Genomic DNA, 15,332 nt, shown 5'->3' on the forward strand with positions numbered 1-15,332 from the left:
TTCACTAAATTTTAGGAAAACTTTTAAGCATTCATTTGGACACTGAAGATGCCAGCCATAGTGACAATATTCTACATACCAGATGAAAGAAAAAGATGAACGTGGATTATGTTAGCAATGCAACTAATAAAGCTGGGCAATAGGTATTGAATAAATCAGAGATAACATTAAAAAGTAACAACATGAAAAAATGCAAACATCAAAGTAAACTATTATAAAAATACATTTATTTTCAATCTCAACACATAGAAGGTAAAAAAAAAAAAAAATGCCCATATATAATATGAAGTCAGGAATATCAGTCCCGATGAAAGGCGAGTTAAGTGAACCAGTCTTTTTAATTTTGGTTTACCTAGTTTAGGCATATTGCCCATGATAACCATGCTTTGTGAAAAAACAAATTTTTGCTGTTTTTGCACCAGCATCTGCACCTCGGTTATTCAGATATCACTCTTCTCCGTTTTCTGTCGGTTTGTGGACAAAAAAAAAAAACGGAGTGATTTTTGTAGTTGTTGGGTAAGCCCATTTTTGATAAGCCATGCCCCTTAGTAGGGTTTTCTGAAACTCTCTGAGTGATGTGTGAGAATGTAGACTATTTTTTGTCCAAACATGACACAAAAAGTGTTGCACATAAGTGCGCCTAAATTTAGTCCACAAAAAAACAATAAAAACTGTAGAGTTTGGCTTAGTAAATGAGGGCTGAAATCTTGAATCTGACTAGTTGATATGGGTGCTCCATAGTTCCTATGAACACGTTTTGATTGTTTCTTTAACCTTTTGAAAAGGCAAACATTTTAAAATTGGCTGTATGTTAAGTTTTGTTCCTTCAAAAGTCATAACACTTATTTTTCCATCCACAGACTCATATGAGTGCTTGTTTTGTTTGCAAAACCAATGTACTTCAAAATTACACCTTTCATTTAACCATAAAATGCATGGTGCAACAAAAATTATTATTTGTTTTTTATTTGTTTTTACGCAGGTCACTTTATGGTAAAACTGAAACGTAATCTTTATTCTGTGGGTCTATGCAATTAAAATGATGGTTATATGTTTTTTTTTATTATTGCACTGCTTTAAAAATAAGGCAATTTTTTTAAACAAAATAAGTATGTTTAACCCTTTAAGACCATGTTCACACCACATAATATCCACAATTCTACACAAATTACATTCAGCAAAGCTTTCAGAATGGAATTACAGAATTCTGCTGAAATTCGGAGCCCTATTGACTTCAATGGGATTCTGCAAAATGAAATCCAGCAGAAATTCCGCTGTGTGATCGGGACAGCAGAATCTCATGGAAGTAAATGGGTAGTAAATTTAGGAAGAATTCTGCATGGAAATTCCCCCATGTGAACATAGCCAAAGGACACAGGACGTATATGTATGCCTTGCGTCCTCTCCCGCACTAAGAAGTGCACTCGGGAGCTTAAAAAATTGGGTAAAAAAAAAAGTTAAAAAAAAAGTTAGCAAATGTGAATAAACCCATTTCATAATAAATGTTTGAATCCCCCCCCCCCCACACTCGTTTCCAATTTTTTTAAATAATGTAAACAAAAATAAACATATGTGGCGTTGTTACATGTGTAAATGTTCGAACTATTAAAATATAACATTAATTAAACCATAGAGTCAATGGCGAACACGTAAAAAAAAATTCCAAGGTCCAGAACTGCTTATATTTGGTCACTTCATATACCATAAAAATAATTTCTAAAAAGTGATTAAAAAGTACAGCGCAAAATATGAGTCCTCATCCAGCCTCATACACAGAAAACTTGCAGAGTTATAGGGGTCAGAAAAGGACAAATTTACGCTCACTAATTTTCGTACAAAAAGTTATTTTTTAGAAGCAATAAAATAAAACCAACCCCATATATATCTTATTCATCATGGTATACCACACACTGGCCTATAACCCGCGCCCTCATTTCTCCAAGGAAATTTCAGTAAAACATTTTTTTTACCCAAATATCTTTGCTACAATGAGGGTGCGTTAGGTGCGTGTATACCCCAATAAACTCTTGCCCCCGCAAAAGCCGCTGCGGTAACTGCAACGGCTTCTGCAGGGCCAGAGTCCCGCCGCCGATTCCCTCTCCATCACCGGCTTTCATATTTACCTATTCCGGGGCGCGCTGCGGCAGGCTCTGGTACCGGTGGTGTCCTGCGCAGTCGCTTTGCGCTGATGAGTGACGTCCTCAGCGCAACATCAATCTTCATTGCGCACAGTGACGTCACTGGTATTGGAGCCTGCAGGAGCGCACCCCAGTACAGGTAAATATGAAAGCCGGGCATGGGGAGGGAATCGGGCAGCGGTGGCTTGTTTTTTGTGCCACCAATTGCACTTTGTAATGACATCAGTCATTTTACCAAAAAATCAACAACAAAAAAAAGAATATTTGTGCGGCCAATTTTTTTTTTAAAACACACCATTTTGTAACTTGTAGAGGCTCCCATTTTTACGCACTTTTCGGTAAAAATGACACATTGTTCTTATTCTGTCTAATATGATTAAAATGATACCCAACTTATATAGGTTTGATTTTGTTTAACTTCTGGTGAAAATTATAACTGTTTGCATGAAAATTTGTACATTTAAAAATGTTTTCTTCTGACCCCTATAACTTTTTTATTTTTTTGCATATAGGACGGTATGAAGGCTCATTTTTTGCACCATGATCTGAAGTTGTTACCAATACCATTTTTGTTTTGATGGGACTTTTTGATAGCTTTCTATAAATGTTTTAAGGTATACATAGTGACCAAAAATACGCAATTTTGGACTTTGGAATTTTTTTATAAATTTTATTAACATTATATAATTATAGTGTGGACATTTACACACGCAGCGTTACCACATATGCTTAGGTTTGTTTACTTTGTTTTTTTATTGGAAAAGGGGGATGATTCAAACTTTTATTAGGGGAAGGGTTAAATCACATTTATTCACTTTTTTTGTTCACTTTTTTTTTTACATTTGTATAGCCCCCATAGGGGGCTATGCCATGCAATCTTCTGATTACATACACTGATTAATGCTATGATATAGCATTGATCACTGTTATCAGCACTCCATTGCTCCTACCTGGATCTCAGGCATGGAGCAATCAAGCACAGATCGGATACCGAGGAGGAAGGTAGGGACCCTTCTCGTATGTCCTCAGCTGATGGGGACACCGGTTTCACCGGGGTGATCCCAATCGGCCCGACTGAGCTGTAGGGAAGCATTTTTTTAAATTTCAGACGCAGTGATCAAATTTGATCGCCGCGTCTAAGGGGTTAATACAGGGCATTACCGTGATTGGTGATGTCCTGTATTAGCCACGAGTACCGTGTGCATGACCCTGTGTTATATCACGGGAGCAGGCGCAGGGCGTACAGGTACGCCCTTTGTTCTTCAGAGGTTTAAGGGGTACTCTGATGGAACAATAACGTTTTAAATCAACAGGTGCCAAAAAGTTAAAAAGATTTGTAAATTACTTTTATTTAAAGGGAAACAATCAGTAGATTTTACCATATATTACGCTTGCTCTTTTTGAGTGTTGCTGTGTAAGAGGGGGCGTGAAAGAGGAGTTTCAAAAACTGGAGTTTGAAAGCAGGAGGTTGAGATCGCTGTGAGTTTTCATTTTTGAACCCACAAGGTCTACAAAAAATTTTAAGTGTCATTTTGACTGTCTGTTTTTTCCTATACATTTGTGAAATCCCCATAATTAGATGGCCTCCATGTTGGAAAATGCAGTCCAATGTACATCCTGTTCAATGTATGCAATCCTTGAACAACAGTTTGAGGGTGCATATTGTTGTGCGAGATGTGTGCTAGTTGTCCGTTTGGAAGCCCAGATCCTGCATCTAGAGGGGCGACTGGCAACAATGAGAAGCATTAACAACATGGAGAGGAGTCTCCTGCTCACTGAGCAGGCACTCTCGGGAATAGAGGTGGGGGAGGACAGTGGGACGGAGTTGCAGGACAGTCAGGCAGTTAGCTGGGTTACAGTTAGAAAGAGGGGTAGGGGAAAAAGTGTCAGGGAGGCTAGTCCTGAACTGGCACACCCCAACAAGTTTGCCCGCTTGGCAGATGAGGGGGATGCCATTACAGAGCTAGCAGAACTGCAGCAGGATACCGCCTCTGACCACCAGGGGGGTGTCTGCTCCAGTAAGGAGGGAGGGAGGAGTACAGGGCAGGCCAGACAGGTACTAGTGGTGGGGGACTCAATTATTAGGGGGACAGACAGGGCAATCTGTCACAAAGACCGGGATCGCCGAACAGTGTGCTGTCTGCCTGGCGCACGAGTTCGGCACATCGCGGATCGGGTTGACAGGTTGTTGGGCGGGGCTGGAGAGGACCCAGCAGTCATGGTACATATTGGCACCAATGACAAAGTAAGAGGTAGGTGGAGTGTCCTTAAAAATGATTTCAGGGACTTAGGCCGCAAGCTTAAGGCAAGGACCTCCAAGGTAGTCTTTTCTGAAATACTACCAGTACCACGAGCCGCACCAGAGAGGCAGCGGGAGATCAGGGAGGTAAACAAGTGGCTCAGAAGCTGGTGTAGGAAGGAAGGGTTTGGGTTCATGGAGAACTGGGCTGACTTCGCTGTCGGTTACCGGCTCTACCGTAGGGACGGGCTGCACCTCAATGGGGAGGGTGCAGCTTTGCTTGGGGAGAAGATGGCTAGAAGGGTGGAGGAGTGTTTAAACTAGGGACTTGGGGGGAGGGAACCTACAGCAAAGAGGGGGAAGATAGTGTAGATAGAGAGGTGGGAATTATAAATGTACCTGGGGGTGGAGCGGAGGGAGGGGTTAGAATAGTTAATAGGAATAGGCTTCATAGGAAAATAAAACTTACACCCTTGAATCCCATTAACCCCAATAACATAAAGGATGGAAATGTAAAGTGTATGTTCACAAATGCCAGAAGCCTAGCAAATAAAATGGGGGAGCTTGAGGCCTTGATACTGGAGGAACATATTGATATAGTTGGGGTCACTGAGACATGGCTGGACTCCTCGCATGACTGGGCTGTCAATCTGCAGGGGTTTACATTGTTTCGCAAGGATAGAATGAACAGAAAAGGTGGTGGAGTCTGTCTGTATGTAAGAAGTGGTATGAAAGTCAGTGTGAACGATGCCATAGTGTGTGATGATTCTGAGGATGTGGAATCATTGTGGGTAGAATTACAAAAGGAGGGAAATACTGAAAAAATAATATTTGGGGTAATCTACAGACCCCCTAATATCACTGAAGAGATAGAAGTTCGGCTTCATAAACAAATAGAGAGGGCCGCCCGGGCAGGTACAGTGGTAATAATGGGAGATTTTAACTATCCAGATATAGATTGGGGTCCGGGGTTGGCTAAAACTACAAAGGGGCGACAATTCCTAAATTTATTGCAGGATAATTTTATGGGCCAGTTTGTGGAGGACCCAACAAGAAGTGATGCCTTGTTGGATCTGATCATTTCCAACAACGCAGAGCTGGTTGGTAATGTAACTGTGCGGGAAAACCTTGGTAATAGCGACCACAATATAGTTACTTTTGACTTAAAATGTAGAAAACAAAGACAGGCGGGGAAGGCAAAAACATATAACTTTAAAAAGGCAAATTTCCCTGGGCTGAGGGCTGCACTACAGGACATAGACTGGGGGGAGGTGTTCTCAAATACTGATACAGAAGGTAAATGGGACATCTTTAAATTAACTCTAAATAACTATACAGCTAAATATATACCAAAGGGGAACAAATATAAACGATTGAAACTAAATCCTACATGGCTGACACATGATGTTAAAAGAGCAATAAACAGCAAAAAAATAGCCTTCAAAAAATACAAATCTGATGGGTCAGCGATAACATTTAAACAGTACAAGGAGCTTAATAAAATCTGTAAAAATGTAATAAAAACAGCAAAAATTCAAAATGAGAGACAGGTGGCCAAAGAAAGCAAAACTAATCCTAAATATTTTTTTAGATATATAAATGCAAAAAAACCAAGGATAGAGCATGTAGGACCCCTTAATAATGATAATGGGGAGGTTGTCACAGGCGATCAAGAGAAGGCGGAGCTACTGAATGGGTTCTTTAGTTCTGTATACACTATGGAAGAAGGAGCTGACATTGGCCAGGTCAGTGCTGGTAACACATCATGTAATGTACTGAACTGGCTTAATGTAGAGATGGTACAAGGTAAGTTAAGTGATATAAATGTAAGCAAATCCCCAGGACCGGATGGACTACACCCAAGAGTTCTTAGAGAGGTAAGTTCAGTAATATCTGTACCCCTGTTCATGATATTTAGAGATTCTCTGGTGTCTGGTATTGTGCCAAGGGACTGGCGCAAGGCGAATGTGGTGCCAATCTTCAAAAAGGGCTCTAGGTCTTCCCCAGGAAACTATAGACCGGTAAGTTTAACGTGCATTGTGGGTAAATTGTTTGAGGGACTTATAAGGGATTACATACAGGAATACATAGGGGATAATTGTATTATAAGTGATAGCCAGCATGGGTTTACTAAGGATAGAAGTTGTCAAACCAATCTAATTTGCTTTTATGAAGAGGTGAGTAGAAGCCTTGACAGAGGAATGGCTGTGGATATAGTGTTTCTGGATTTTGCTAAAGCATTTGATACTGTCCCTCATAGACGTCTGACAGGTAAGTTAAGGTCTTTGGGTTTGGAAATTTTAGTTTGTAACTGGATTGAACACTGGCTCATGGATCGTACCCAGAGAGTGGTGGTCAATGATTCGTACTCTGATTGGTCCCCGGTTATTAGTGGTGTACCCCAAGGTTCAGTACTGGGACCGCTGTTGTTTAATTTATTTATCAATGATATAGAGGATGGTATTAACAGCTCTGTTTCTATCTTTGCAGATGACACCAAGCTTTGTAGCACGGTACAGTCTATAGAGGATGTGCATAAGTTACAAGATGACTTGGATAGACTAAGTGTCTGGGCATCCACTTGGCAAATGAGGTTCAATGTGGATAAATGTAAAGTTATGCATCTGGGTACTAATAACCTGCATGCATCGTATGTCTTAGGGGGGATTAAACTGGCAGAGTCACTGGTAGAGAAGGATCTGGGTGTACTTGTAGATCAAAGACTACAGAATAGCATGCAATGTCAGGCTGCTGCTTCCAAAGCCGGCAGGATATTGTCATGTATCAAAAGAGGCATGGACTCAAGGGACAGGGACATAATACTCCCCCTTTATAAAGCATTGGTACGGCCTCACCTGGAATATGCTGTTCAGTTTTGGTCACCTGTCCATAAAAGGGACACTGCGGAGTTGGAAAGGGTGCAGAGACGCGCGACTAAACTAATATGGGGCTTGGAACATCTTAGCTATGAGGAGCGATTAAAGGAGTTACAATTGTTTAGTCTTGAGAAGAGACGTTTAAGGGGGGATATGATAAACGTATATAAGTATATTAATGGCCCATACAAAAAATATGGAGAAAAACTGTTCCAGGTTAAACCCCCCCAAAGGACGAGGGGGCACTCCCTCCGTCTGGAGAAAAAAAAGTTTAGTCTCAAGGGGCGACACGCCTTCTTTACCGTGAGGACTGTGAATTTATGGAACGGTCTACCTCAGGAACTGGTCACAGCAGGAACAATTAACAGCTTTAAAACAGGATTAACAATGCGTTATATATATGCTAAAATCGTTATCCTCTCCATCCCCGGGAGACATTTTTGCCCACAGGGATGGTGAAGATATTAAGTAATAAAGTCCCCCCTGGCCATCCTACAAGTACATCCTACAAGTAGTCCCCTAGTAGTCTTCTACTTACCAGCACCCCGTTGCTCTAGCCGTGGTCCAGATTGACGGCTCGTGTCAACACTCTGCTCCGCCTGCTTGGGGAACTGAGCCATAAAGGAAGCCGTCAATCAAGCCAATGGGGTGGAGCCACATCTGGAGCAATGGGGAGCAACAGGTGCTGGTAAGTAGAAGTCCCCCTCCAGGGGACTACTTTTGCAGGGTGGCCATGGGGATATTTTATAACTTCACATCATCAAAAACATTCCCCAGGGATGGTGAGGATACCGATATTAGCATATATAAGACATTGTTAAGCGTTACATGTGCTAAAATCAACTGTATGCTCCAGAGGAAGTCTTTTATTTCTTTTCCGCCTGATCACAGTGCTTTCTGCTGCCACCTCTGTCCATCTCAGTAACTGTCCAGGGCAGGAACAAATCCCCATAACAAACCTCTCCTGCTCTGGACAGTTCCTGACATGGAAAGAGGTGGCAGCAGAGAGCACTGTGTTCAGACAGAAAATAACTATACAACTTCCTCTGTAGTGTACAGCAGCTGAAAGAAGGAACGGGAAGGAATACAATTTTTATATAGAAGTAATCTATAAATCTGTTTAACTTTCTGGCACCAGTTGATTAGAAAAAAATAATAATTCACCCCTTTAAGGTAAGCGGTTTATCTGCTTTCTTTCAAATATAACCTTAGGTAATGGCACCAGGTAGCGCCCCTTGCTAGGTTTTGGTTTTTATGTTTATATAATTAATGCCTTGTCATTATAGTTTGAGGCTTTTCCTGTGCCTCTGTGAAAGATTTACCATAGGCAGGCTGTAACAGTAGATCACCAATAGAATAGATCAACGCAATACATTAGTATTGCACTGATCTGCAGGAGCAATTTAATGACTACTCCTGCAGGTCCCCTACAGGGATTTTTTTTATTCTTTTTACAAATAAATGTTTAAACTTCCAGAAAATAAAAGGAATCTAAACTATAGATGAAGCAAAAAAAATAAAAAATAAAATAAAAAAACACACCTTCACACAGCTTTAACCCCTTAAGGACTCAGGGTTTTTCCGTTTTTGCACTTTCGTTTTTTCCTCCTTACCTTTTAAAAATCATAACCCTTTCAATTTTCCACCTAAAAATCCATATTATGGCTTATTTTTTGCGTCGCCAATTCTACTTTGCAGTGACATTAGTCATTTTACCCAAAAATGCACGGCGAAACGGAAAAAAAAATCATTGTGCGACAAAATCGAAAAAAAAACGCCATTTTGTAACTTTTGGGGGCTTTCGTTTCTACGCAGTGCATATTTCGGTAAAAATTACACCTTATCTTTATTCTGTAGGTCCATACGGTTAAAATGATACCCTACTTATATAGGTTTGATTTTGTCGCACTTCTGGAAAAAATCATAACTACATGCAGGAAAATTTATACGTTTAAAAATGTCATCTTCCGACCCCTATAACTTTTTTATTTTTCCACGTATGGGGTGGTATGAGGACTCATTTTTTGCGCCGTGATCTGAAGTTTTTATCGGTATGATTTTTGTTTTGATCGGACTTTTTGATCACTTTTTATTCATTTTTTAATGATATAAAAAGTGACCAAAATACGCTTTTTTGGACTTTGGAATTTTTTTGCGCGTACGCCATTGACCGTACGGCTTAATTAATGATATATTTTTATAGTTCGGACATTTACGCACGCGGCGATACCACATATGTTTATTTTTTATTTTTTTTACACTGTTTTATTTTTTTTATGGGAAAAGGGGGGTGATTCAAACTTTTATTAGGGAAGGGGTTAAATAACCTTTATTAACACTTTTTTTTTACATTTTTTTTGCAGTGTTGTAGGTCCCATAGGGACCTATAACACTGCACACACTGATCTCTAATGCTGATCACTGGCGTGCATTAACACGCCTGTGATCAGCATTATCGGCGCTTGACTGCTCCTGCCTGGATCTCAGGCACGGAGCAGTTATTCGTCGATCGGACACCGGGGAGGCAGGTAAGAGCCCTCCCGGTGTCCGATCAGCTGTTCGGGACGCCGCGATTTCACCGCGGCGGTCCCGAACAGCCCGACTGAGCAGCCGGGTCACTTTCACTTTCACTTTAGAAGCGGCGGTCAGCTTTGACCGCCGCTTCTAAAGGGTTAATACCGCACATCGCCGCGATCGGCGATGTGTGGTAATAGCCGCGGGTCCCGGCCGTTGATTAGCGCCGGGACCGACGCGATATGATGCGGGATCGCGGCGCGATCCCGCTTCATATCGCGGGAGCCGGCGCAGGACGTAAATATACGTCCTGCGTCGTTAAGGGGTTAAATACAAATAAAAATGTTATAGAGATTCAAATTATTTTTAAAATGGTTTTAGTTTTATAACCAATTAAATAAGTAGAAAAACTTACCACATAGTGATATAAAGCACTAGCAGATTCTCCCAATAGGGGACACTCATGGGGAATAAAAGTGTCTGCTATTGAGATATGTCCCCAATTGGGAATAAAGGCTTGAAAATGTTTTTAAATAATCAAATACTGTTCTGTACCCATTCCAGAATGTAACTGCCTATCAAACATAATAAAAAGGAATATTACAGTAGAATCTCCCAGTCTCGTTTAATCCCCCTTATCCCTCCCCCGTATCATTTCATCCCCCCCTTATACCCTGTGCCACTTTATTCCCCCGTGCCTTGTGCCAAATTATCCTCCCCTTACCCCATGCCACATCATTTCTCCTTGATTCCCCTGTGCCATTTTATTCACCTCCCCTCTTTATGAAGTAACACAGGGAGATAAAGGGGGAATTCAATAGCACAGGGAGGGAGAGAAATAGCACAGGGTATGGTAAAGAGGTGGTGATGAATTTGCACAGAGGGTAATAAAGGGGGAATGAAATAGCACAGGGGGGGGGGTTCTATGGGAAATGATGTGACACAGGGGCTAATAAAAGGGAGGAAGATTTGGCACCGGGGAGAGGGGGGGGGGGGGGGGAGATCTGGGAAGGAAGGGTAAATAATGTGGCTGGCAGATGTACAGAAGCAGGAGACCACTGTTTAAACAGCGGTCTTCTGCTTCTGTGCTTGGGCTTCTGCAGGGAGGTGCAGTGGAGGGCCTGCTTGGAGCCTTAGCCCCTTAATGAGGTATCGCTATTGCGAGTGTCCCCTATTCGGAGGGTGCAAATACATACAAGTCTTATGAGACTCTGACGTGGAAATAAAAAACTGTCCGCTGTTGGGAGGTGTCCCCTATTGGGAGGTGCCCACTAAGGGAGATTTTACAGTAGTATAAAATACAGAGGCCCTCTAATTGTTAACTCAGGGGCCATTCAGTGGGTAGAATCACACTTAAATGGGCACTGTCACCAACCTATTTTTTTTATATATTGTAGTACTTATGTGCTACAACATATCTCTAATATATGCAAAAGAAAGAAAACACAGGGGGCACTCAAGGTACTTTGTTCAATGCAGGCTTCTTTATTCAGGTTGCGGCTGAACACATGTTCTGGCGGGGCACCACGAGCGATCGTGTGGGACAATAGTTATTTTGTGCCGATCCCGGCACTTCCTCAGGTGACATGTGGCCTGCAATTACGGACAAATTTTCTCCTTAAAAGCCCAATGGTGCTCCTTCTCTTCTGAGCATTGTAGTGCGCCAGCAGAGCACTTTACATCCACATCTGGGGTATGTTCTTACTCAAAAGAAATGGGGTTACAAATTTTGGGGGGCTTTTTTTTTTCTATTTTCCCTTGTGAAAATGAAAAATTTAGGGTAACACCAGCATTTTAGTGAAACATTTCTTTTTTCATTTTCCTCTCCAACTTAAGGCTCACTATAAGGGTCAGTGAGAGGTGTAGTTTCCAAAATGGGGTCACATGTGGGTATTTCTTTTTTTTTGCCCCTGTGCAAATCACCACTTTAGGCCTCAAATGTACATAGTGCACTCTCACTCCTGAGCCTTGTTGTGCGCCCCCAGAGCATTTTACGCCCACATTTGGGGTATTTCCGTACTCAGGAGAAATTGCGTTAAAAATTTTGGGGGTATTTTTTCCTTTTACCGCTTGTGAAAATAAAAAGTATGGGGCAACACCAGCATGTTAGTGTAAAGTTTTTATTCTTTTTACACTAACAGGCTGGTGTAGCCCCCAAATTTTCCTTTTCATAAGGGTTAAAAGGAGCAAAAGCCCCCCCAAATTTGTAGTGCAATTTCTCCCGAGTACGGAAATACCCCATATGTGGCCTTAAACTGTTTCCTTGAAATACGACAGGGCTCCGAAGTGAGAAAGCGCCATGGGCCTTTGAAGACTAAATTAGGGATTGCATAGGGGTGGTGCATTCATTTTTTTTTTCTTTGTACCTTTTCCCGTCTTCTCTCCTCTGCTCACTCTGCAGTCCATGTGGAGGGAGGAAGGGGCGTGGCCTCTCCTTCCTCTTCTATGCTGCGATCCCTCTATTTTTTTTTTTTACATGCACTTTATTAGTCCCAATAGGGGACTTGTATGAGCCAAACAGAACAATGCAGTACCAATGTAGCTGGGACAAGGAATGTGCTCACTTGTCTGTGGCCTATCGCATTACCACTGATTAACTGTAATATGTATCTTACATGCATTTACATCATCTTTGACAGCAGCATTTCATGTGTTAATAGCCGGCCGCATGTCGGCTACTAGTGGTGGCCCCCAGTTACTGAAATAAGCTGGATATGGCCAGTTATGGAGCAGGCTTAAGTAAGGAGTCTCCTACATACCCCATTAGCGGCGGAATAAAAAACATGCTGAATAAAAAACTGTAATGGGTCGTCAAGGAGTTAGAAGAGTGATGTACAGAAAATTTGTTATAAAGCAAGGAGTTAGGCAACAACTTACTACATATCAACTTTATATAAAGCCAGCATGCTGCCTGAGTAGAACTTACACTCTGCTTCTGCCCTAACGCCTCTTCTTCCTCTGGTGGGGGCTTAGCAGGAGGAGGTGGCCTTTCCTTCGGATAAAAAAAAAAAAAAAAAAAGTTAGCAAACAAAAAGCTCAATTTATAAAATGAATAAAAGAAACAGACCAGGTACAAGATCACTTACATGTGGCATTTTTGCATTTTCACGGCATAAGGAATCCCTGTCTGATGAGCGCCCACTACATATGCTATCCAAAGAATGGCAAGAGGCGGCATTGTACAGAGCTTCATAAGGAGATTCCATCTGAGCTATGCTGTGTAAATCCAAATGCAAATCCAGCAATGCTCTTTGCATACCTACTAAAAAAGCAAAAAGTTCAGTAAAGTAAAGTTGCAACAGTTTTGGAAAAAGTGTATTTACCAGGAGCAAAAGTGGGAACAGAAAAGGTTGCAACATCTTTTTTTGGTGTGTGTTTTAATATTCATTTGCTATAAATCCATCATCTATGGGAGGGTCTGAGGTTAAGCACAAGTGGGTTTGGGTTGACAAGTGCTCTTGAAGGTGTGAAACCTGTATGTTTGTGTGGGTCTGTCCCCATAAGGAAACAGCACCTTGGGGTGTATATATTGATCCTTTGGTCCAGGTCCATTCAGTGTGCATTACATACACTGCACATTTCTATATACTTTATAGATTAGCTTATTAGATGAGTAGAAATGATACAGTTTGGCAAACTGAAGAAGCATGCAGGCTGTTGAAGTGGTCTTCCTGGAGCAGATCGGTTAGGGGTTTCAATGTTGTCGGGGTCAAGAGAGCTAGGAAACATGTGCAGGATTATTAAAGAGTGGAGTGAGAGGACCGTCAGGTGAGAAGAGAGAAAGACGCGATAGAAAGGTGTTAAGCGTACGTGCAATCAAGTTAAGTACAGCTGGAAGGTTTGAAATATTTTTGGTTGAAGAAACAAATTGGGAAAGCCAGAGTAGGTTCTTGGGGTTCAGGTTCGATATACTACCTTCAAACTGGACCCACTGTTTGTCAGATTGATGATGGAAGCAATCTATCACACAGGATAGTACAGCAGCCAAGTAATAGGAGAGGAAGTCTACCAGGCCTCCCTCCGACTTTCGTCTAATCAGGATGGTATGGGCCAATCTAGAGGGTTTATGCATCCACACAAAACCAGACCGGAGAGTCTAAAAAATGTCCGAGGAACAAGGCAGGGGACACATGAAAAGAGGTAGAGTAGATGAGGGAGCATGTTCGTTTTCAGGATATTTATCCTGCCTAACCAAGAGAAATCCCAGCGCTCCCATCTAGCCAAGTCTGATTTTAAGCTGTGTAGGAGGAGGGGGGGAATTAACACAGAAAGTATCTGGGGTCAGCAGGGACTTGTACACCTAAATATTTAAGGGAACAGGGTTGCCACTTAAGGGGATAGAATGCCTGTATCTGATGGAGAATTTGCGGGGGCAAAGTTATATTAAGAGTTTCACATTTAGAAGCATTGAGTTTGTAGTTACTGTAGTCAGAAAACTAATGTATAGTGCATAATAGAGAGGGCAGGCTGGTTAGTGGGGAGGAAAGAAACATGAGAAGGTCATCGGCAAAGGCTGAACATTTGTAATGGCACGGTGGAACAGGGAGGCCTTTGATATAGTCATTCTGGCGAATGGCAATTAGGAGGTGCTCCTAAGGACATAGAGTAAGGGTGCATGCACACCATGTTTTTGCAATACAGTTCAAGTATCAGGTTTTTGATGAAAGATGGATTCCTCAAAACCTGACTAATCTGTATCAAAACGTGTGTACAAATGTCAACTTGTATACAATTAAAAACCATATACGGTTTGAAAAATTATGTTCAGTTGCCTCCGTTTTTTAAGAAAAAAACGTATAATTTTTTAACTTTTCACTCCATTTTGAATAAAGTTTCACTTGTTTGATTGAAATTCCAAGAAAAAAAAATGTTCTGTACGCTTCCCATTGGCTCCCATGTTTAACCCCTTAAGAACCAAGGACGTATATTTACGTCCTTGGTGACCCCACGTCATATCGGGTCGGTCCCGGCATGTATCTGAAGCCGGGACCCAGGACTAATCGCGTGCGGCAGCGATTGCGGTGCCGTGAGCTATTAACCCTTTAGACGTGGCTTTGCAGTGAACAGTGTATAAGATCAGTGTGTGCGGCGTTATAACCCCCTATGGGAGCTATAACATTGCAAAAAAAAAAAGTGGAAAAAAAAAGTTAATGTGATTTAACCCTTTCCCTAATAAAAGTCCAGATCGCCCCCATTTTCCCATTAAAAAAAACATGTAAATAAAAATAAATATAAACATATGTGGTATTGCTGCGTGCGTAAATGTCCGAACTATAAAAAGATATCATTATTAAACCGCAAGGTCAATGGCGTACGTGCAAAAAAATTCAAAAGTCCAAAATAACGTATTTTTGGTCAATTTTTATTTCATGAAAAAAATGAATAAAAAGCGATCAAAAAGTCAGATCAATACAAAAATGGTACGGCTAAAAACTTCAGATCACGGTGCAAACAATGACAATTTTAAACCTATACATTTTCCTGCATGTAGTTATGATTTTTTACAGAAGTACAACAAAATCAAACCTATATAAGTAGGGTATCATTTTAATCATATGGACCTAC

At 41.3% G+C, this 15,332-nt stretch overlaps 1 protein-coding gene across 11 annotated transcripts in view; it reads right to left on the bottom strand.

Annotated features, from left to right (window-relative positions):
• The window catches only part of ANKS1A (ankyrin repeat and sterile alpha motif domain containing 1A), an 836,994-nt gene that overhangs the window by 464,829 nt on the left and 356,833 nt on the right, over positions 1 to 15,332 (bottom strand). For 10 of the 11 annotated variants that reach the window (XM_056557673.1, XM_056557674.1, XM_056557675.1 and 7 more), the window contains 2 exons: positions 12,854 to 13,029; positions 12,694 to 12,759 (listed from right to left, as the gene is read on the bottom strand). In XM_056557673.1, the coding sequence (XP_056413648.1) occupies positions 12,694 to 12,759; positions 12,854 to 13,029 (242 nt within the window). The remainder of the gene's footprint in view (positions 1 to 12,693; positions 12,760 to 12,853; positions 13,030 to 15,332) is intronic. The other variant, XM_056557670.1, reaches the window with a different exon arrangement.

Source organism: Hyla sarda, chromosome 2 (assembly GCF_029499605.1).
Source record: "Hyla sarda isolate aHylSar1 chromosome 2, aHylSar1.hap1, whole genome shotgun sequence".
NCBI classification, from domain to species: domain Eukaryota; kingdom Metazoa; phylum Chordata; class Amphibia; order Anura; family Hylidae; genus Hyla; species Hyla sarda.